This window comes from Limulus polyphemus, unplaced genomic scaffold, assembly GCF_000517525.1.
Source record: "Limulus polyphemus unplaced genomic scaffold, Limulus_polyphemus-2.1.2 Scaffold59, whole genome shotgun sequence".
NCBI classification, from domain to species: Eukaryota; Metazoa; Arthropoda; class Merostomata; order Xiphosura; family Limulidae; genus Limulus; species Limulus polyphemus.
In genome coordinates, this window is record NW_013665669.1 from 1,283,217 (window position 1) to 1,290,838 (window position 7,622).

At 33.5% G+C, this 7,622-nt stretch overlaps 1 protein-coding gene across 1 annotated transcript in view; it reads left to right on the plus strand.

The window, feature by feature from the left end:
- The window catches only part of LOC111087116 (homeobox protein ARX-like), a 9,575-nt gene extending 2,210 nt beyond the window's left edge, over positions 1–7,365 (plus strand). The window contains exon 3 of the mRNA XM_022392602.1: positions 6,026–7,365. Within this exon, the coding sequence (XP_022248310.1) occupies positions 6,026–6,634 (609 nt within the window). The 3' untranslated portion in view covers positions 6,635–7,365. The remainder of the gene's footprint in view (positions 1–6,025) is intronic.
- The last annotated feature ends 257 nt before the right edge of the window (positions 7,366–7,622 follow it).

Genomic DNA, 7,622 nt, shown 5'->3' on the forward strand with positions numbered 1-7,622 from the left:
TGTTACTTCTTGTAACTTAGATACGAACCTTGTATTGAATATCGTATTTATTCTTTTATAACTTAGTACGCTGTGTCGAATGTGGTGATACTTGTTACTTCTTGTAACTTAGATAGAACCCTGTATTGAATATCGTATTTATTTCTTTTATTAACTTTAGTACGCTGTGTCGAATGTGGTGATCTTGTTTACTTCTTGTAACTTAGATAGAACCCTGTATTGAATATCGTATTTATTTCTTTTATTAACTTTAGTACGCTGTGTCGAATGTGGTGATCTTGTTTACTTCTTGTAACTTAGATAGAACCCTGTATTGAATATCGTATTTATTTCTTTTATTAACTTTAGTACGCTGTGTCGAATGTGGTGATCTTGTTTACTTCTTGTAACTTAGATAAAACCCTGTATTGAATATCGTATTTATTTATTTTATTAACTTTAGTACGCTTTGTCGAATGTGGTGATCTTGTTTACTTCTTGTAACTTAGATAGAACCCTGTATTGAATATCGTATTTATTTCTTTTATTAACTTTAGTACCCTGTGTCTAATGTCGTGCTCTTCTTTTTACTTCTAGTATTTTAGTATCTAATGTTTGGCTTTTGTTTAGTGCTTGTCTTGGTACTCTGTGTCTATTGTTATGCTCTTATTTACTGCTTGTACTTTGATATCCCTGTTCCAATCTCGTGATATTTTTAACTACTTTAGAACCTCTGTGTCTAATGTTGCGTTCTTCTTTACTTCTTGTATCTTACTGTCTCTGTGCTTAATGTGTTGTTCTTGTTTCGTGTTTTCATTTAATAATAAAACCAGTATTTAATTTAGTCAAAAGTGTTTTTTTCATTTTGGTATGATAGATGGCATTATATGTAATTATTTGGATCAGGTCAATAATTTCAAATAAATACAAATTCAATGTTCCGAAACAAATGAAACTATTGTATTACCATATAAAAGCAGACATATTAAATGTGAAAAATCAGTTATGTAATTATTTTTGTAGAACCTATCCACAACTTGACGTAATTCTAGATTCGACCACTGGATGGTTAGAAACAGGTATAAGAGAACATGTACATTTAGTAAAGAATAGTAAATCTTACATACGGGTTCGGGTATTTGGCGAATATGACTTGGTTTTACATGAGAGTACGTTTAAGATTCTTACTATATTGAAAGAGAAGAGAATTGTTGAAATTTAGATTGAATGGACGGCAACTGCCTGTTACAGAAACACAAGTATAGAGGACGACGTTTCGAAAGTCTTTCGCCTTTCATCTTCAATCCTGAAACGTCCTCTATACTTCTGCTTCTTCAACAGGCAATTGTCATCCATTCAAATTAAATTTCAACATGAATACTCTGCCTAAACAATCTGTCAACGAGAGAATTGTTTATTTGTTTCAGAACAAAGCCACATTGGGCTAACTGTTGTGTTACACCGAAGGGTATCGAACCTTCGATTTTAAAGGCACATTCTGCTGTTTTTGCTTCTTATTCGATATTCTGGCATTTATTGCTTCAAGTAGAGCGATGAGGTTTATGAATCAGAAAAAATTAGAGAGAACTCTGAAGCGTTACATGACAGACAAAAACATGTTTTTCTTAGTAAGAAATACATGAAAGAGCTAACTAAATAAATGAACCATTATAAATAATATCGCTTTTCTTCAAGAAAAATATTTTTTTTTATATAGGTCTAGTGCTTAACTCATTTAACACTTTATAGTTTTTATACTAAGCCGTTAGATTTGTTTTTGAAATATTGCATTAAAAGTGTATATAATTCTGGTGCACGTGACGGGTATTATAAACAGAATAACCCACAGTTGAAGATAAAGCAATTAGCTGCGTAGTTCTATGTGTAGGTTTTCTGATGATAATCTTTTAACCAGATTACCACATGATGTTATATGCCGCCTTTAAAAGGTTTTATTTTTTCAGGTTGTGCTTGCTAGCAAGTATTTTTTTCCGCATTATATGCTTAATAAATGATAGATAACTCGGTATAATATGAAAGACTAAACTTTAGATGGAGACGTATTTCCAAAAGAACGTGCTGTATGGAAAATAATTGTGTAAACAGTGAATAAAATTGGTATAAATTGCAGATATTGCTCCTTTTCCATTACATGAAACTAAGCTGCACCATGCAGAGCACAGTCAGTCACGTGCTAATAATATAAACTGTGATTGGCTGTCATCAAACCAATCAGACAGTGCCACACCATTGTAATGTCTATGAAAGTACAGACAGTCATGTTATTCGCAGCAGTAATGCATGTGATAAGTGCACTCATGGTTCCTAAGTAAAAACATAAAACATCACATGATAAATGTGAGAAAGTTTTTGATTGGTAAAAACTACTCCATTTTTCAGTAGGAGCTTTAAGAAAAATCTGAAGAGGTTACGTAAAACTAGCACTGTTGATAATAGAAGTTGATGTAGAAAGTCTAAACTTTCCAAAAGTGATGTTAAGCAACTCAGAATATGTTCTTTCCTTAAGTAACGACAGTCCAGTAGAGATCTTGCTAATGATCTGACTGTAAGTGCAATTGTGAATGTTACCTTCAGAAGACATTAGCACATTGTGGCTTCAATAGATGTGTAGCTGCTCAAAAATTACTGCTTAGAAGAGACAACCTCGGGCAAAAGGGTGAAATGAGCACCAGAGTTTAAACAACGAGCTTAGTAAAGCTAGAGAAGGTTGCTCTTTACACATTAATCTAAAATTTAAATAGTTTTACAAAAATAACGATGGTTTGTTTGATGGCAGAGAGAATGGTATCATTGTTAACGTATTTCTAAAGTGAAGCATGATGGGTGAACAATCAATACAAGTGGAGGTTGAATCTCAACCAATGGTGTTGAAAATGTGCACAAAGTTGATGGCGCCCTTACTGTTGACAGGTACAAGTTAATTCTTATTCGTCATGTCATCCCTTCAATAACAAGACAATGATCCCAAGCATGCAGCAAATGTGACGAAATTATACCTGGAGAGATAAAGAAACAGATGTGACACTCACAACTATGTTTTTGTCTGCCGAGAGTCCCAGTCCTATAAAAGACACTATTGACATAAAAAGAAAGTGAGAAGGTCAAACAGTAACCAACAACTTGGACATTTGGAACAATATTTTACAATCATATATTGACAAATGTATGTTAGTATAAAAATAAGCTGTACTATTCTATTTAAAGCAAATAAAATATATTAGCGGATCGTTAACGTATTTGCTTTGCTTTTCGATTTTCTGCAATGATGCATTATACTTATGATAAAATGACCACTTCGTATCAATTAAACGTTGTTCGTAATTGTTGTGTATCATACGTGCGTTGCTAAAGCTTTTTCTAATATTGTAGCTCACCTCATTCAGAGAGAGTTGAGAATGCTGTATGCCACAATCAAAGTTTCTTAAAAGAAAGCTCAGGTTACTCCACCATACTCTTTACTGTCACTCAGAAAGAGTTAAAAGTGTTGTATGACACAGCTTAAATTTCTTAAAAGAAGGCTCATAGTGCTCCACCATACTCTTTACTGTCATTCAGAAAGAGTTAAAAGTGCTGTATGACACAGTTTAAATTTCTTAAAAGAAGGCTCATAGTGCTCCACCATATTCTTTACTGTCATTCAGAAAGAGTTGAAAGTGCTGTATGACACAATCTAAATTTCTTAAAAGAAGACGCAGGTCACTCAACCATACTGTTTATTGTCGTTCAGAAAGAATTAAAAGTGCTGTATGACAGAGTCTAAATTTCTTAAAAGAAGACTCAGAGCGCTCCACCATACTGTTCATTGTCATTCAGAAATAGTTCAGAATGATAAAAGACTTAGCTCAATTGTTTTACAAAACAAAAAACTAAAACATACAAAGTGTTGTATGATGTAATCTAAATAAATCAAAAAGCACCCAACTTGCTTTATGAAAATAAAAACTACATTTATTAAAACGAGCTGTCATTATTGTGTGACATGGTCTAAGTTTTAATCGGGAAACACTCATAGTGTTGTTTGATTTCTCAGAGTGTTGCATGACATAATTCAAATTAACACAGAAATACTTTACAGAGAAGGTGCTCACAGTGCTCTGTGAAGTTTACTAGTTGTCTTCATAAAACATCTAGTTTCAACCGCAAAGTGTCCAGACGGGTGTACCGCAGTCTCGTTTTAAAAATAAAATCTTAATTGCGTAGCCTATCAAAAAAAAGTGTTGTACTGTACGAAAACGTCTAGTTCTTTTCTAAAAGCGCTCAAAGTGTTCCATAGCTGAGTCTAAACTTATTGTAAAACATTCAGAATTATGTACGATAGTGTCTAATTCTGTCCAGAAAACATTCAAAGTCCTTTGTGATAGAAGTAGTTCTATTCAGAGTACCATGTAACACGGGATGATAGTGAAATTATCTTTTGTTCATGAATTTCTTTTTATGATTATTATAAGACGGTTATTAAAGAAGAATTGACAAACGCTAAGTATCTGAAAGAGTTTTACTGATGTTTTCTGCTTCATCTTTTTATTCGAAGTTTTGGCGATATCCCAAGGTTGTTAATGAACTTGAAGAGAATGAGGAGAAATCTATTTAAAACATTCTATTAGACACACTAATTAAAATGAATTTACACGTGGCTTAATAAGGGTTTTCTAATTTTTTACTTGGCAGCTTATATTTTGTAATAAATTCTCTGAAGAAGTGAAAAATGGGAACATCCAGTTTCAGCCTTCTTTTCTTCACATAACCTCTCTTACAATTTCTATATCCTTTCTGTAAGAAACAGTTTTAAATTACACGTGAGTTAATGTCGATGAATACAATTATAAATGGTTTTCCTTGTAATTTGTTATATTTTCATGTCAATAAGACTAAAAGAAAATGAATTTATAATCCATGCGATTTTGTAAAGATTTCGTCTGTAAATGTGGTACCTTAAATTCTTCTTAAACTGCAACAAGAGAAGATTTATGTATTTGAGAATTAAGACAGTAGTAAAAATTAATATATTTATACCCCCTCTTCGAATTCGACATAATTATCTATTCTTCTTCCAAAACTATAATTGGAATTATAAAAGTAGTCCCATTAATGACATTATTCGACGTATTCTAAGCACACACCATAATTTAGTGAAAATGAATGACACAAGTGTTTTATTTTCGTTCTTTGAACATAATCATGCTGTTAATAAAAAACTCACTAGATAGTCGTCTTAAGAACGCCACCATGCTCCAGAAAAGGCCTTCAGGGCCAGCTACGGTAGTTGTTGCAGACAATCCGATTCGTTTTGTAATCAGTGACATCAGTAATGACGCATATTAATCACATCTAGTAATTAATCCAGCCTCGTCGCCGTTTGTTCAATCTAGCATGCCTTAAGGTTCTATAATATGAACCCTGTAATCTAAAGTCTTAATGCAATTGTTGTATGAAAACTTACAAAGGCAGATTTTTCCTTGTTTTATTTGTAACAATTGTTCAAAAGTAAGTTAATGTACAAGATCACACAATATTCCCTTACGTCCGAGAACAATAAATATAATTTTTGGTATACGTTTTTAAGAATGCCATAAATCATCAGTAATTCACCCGGAACAAAAAACAAAAACATTTTTATAATTCACCACTGATTGGAATCAGTAGTGTTGTTAACTTTTTTAAGAAAAAACAATCACGATAAATACAGACATAAAAATTCAAGTTCAAGTCTCTGTCTTGGTTTTATTATTTTTTTATTTAGTTGAAAAGAACAAAAAATGATGTTCTTCTTATACTCTTTTTTATAATTTTTGTCAATACACTAATCTTTATTCACATTCTTAAATTATCTTTCATCTTGACACTTTATTATGATAATAAAAAGTAAAACTCAGCTGACATCAAAATGAAAAGTTTATCTTTGAAAGCCCAGGGATTTTCGGATTTCTTTAATCATGTGCTTTTTATTTTTACATATCTTATAAGTATTAATGTATGTATTAAAAAGATAATCTTGATTTTTAACTTTTTCTTGCTGTTATTATAGGTATGGTTCCAGAACCGGAGAGCCAAATGGAGAAAGCAGGAGAAAGCATCAGGGAACGTTACACAAGTTCAAGGTTACAATCCTTACACCTTACCGCCGCCAGCTACCACTGCAACGACAGTCCTCGGACCACAAAATCATTATACTACGCTCAACTTCACTAGAAAACCGTATGATTCTGCACTTTTCACCTCGCGTCTGCCTCCCGTGTTTTTGCCCTCCGCAGCTACAGCTTTGTTACCACCAATTGGATCATATATGGGGCCATCGGCATATGCCTTGCGTGATTTAGTTTCTTACCCGAATTCACTCCTGCCTATAAGCATGTCAACTCCATTTTCTTCTCCGTTTCCAGCGACATCGTTTCAGACATTACTGGCTAATTTATCGGCTCAAAGCAGGCCAAAGTTGCCAGGAGAGTCAACCAACGAATATTACGCAGGACTTTTCAATCACGTTCCTTCAGCCTCATCAAGCACGAGCAGTCTACCCGATACTGTTGAGTTTGACCGTCGGAGCTCCAGTATAGCAGCTCTTCGTATGAAGGCAAGGGAGCATGAAGTTCGCATGGAAATTATTCGAAAAGCAAATGGTGAATTTATCAGTTGAACGTGTTTCTTATGACCTGAAAAACAAAGGAAAATAATCAGATCCTGTTGAAAAGCGTATGTCACCTCCTTTGAATGTTGTGTTAGACCAAAGATACAATCAACTCCTTAAAAACGTTGTTTGAAACGTATTTTGTGGGAATGTACTCATCAACAATGTTTTTGTTGTTAGGTTTTTTCATATTTGTACACTGATTCCGGGGAGTCTTTAGTGCCTTTAGTTTTCGTCTAGTGTATAGCATTTCGACTGAAACAAACCCAACATAGTTGTGTAAATTGACACTTTCAGTTTTAGGCGCAGCATCAGATCATCACTTATTCAATGCCTGGTGTTTTCGAACGTTACAAAGAAGTCTGATATACAGAAGTACCGGCCATTATTTCAATCACTTCGGGAAGTTAACTGCTCGAAACTTGGAGACTGTCCTTTCCTGGTGCACCTTTTCCACTTGGAGATGGTTCCACTTCCAGACTATGTTAACACTGTTCGGCAGTTCAATTAATACTATGTTAACACTGTTCGGCAGTTCAATTAATTATAAATTTAGTTTCCCACACTAAAAGTTTTTGTTGTTTTAAAACTCTTTACTTAGTTTAATAGTTAACAAAGAAGGAAAACATATTTGTTTCCAAGTGAGCACGTTGGAAAGTTGCTATACTGTGCTTTATGTGTTGATAAATTATTTATTACAGGCGTAAGCCTTGAACACTAAAACTGATGTTTAAAGCAAATAAAACACTCCTTTAGTACTTAAGTAACATGTTCAAGTAGTATTTGAAAAGATTTACAAAATCTTAGATGCTTGATTTTGTAGCATAAAATCATGGGATGCAATCTCAGTACTTGGAAACTTCTCAACGTCACATGTTTCTAGGTAAACATTTTGATTTTGTAGCATAAAATCATGGGATGCAATCTCAGTACTTGGAAACTTCTCAACGTCACATGTTTCTAGGTAAACATTTTGATTTTAGTAGTCGTGGGAGCG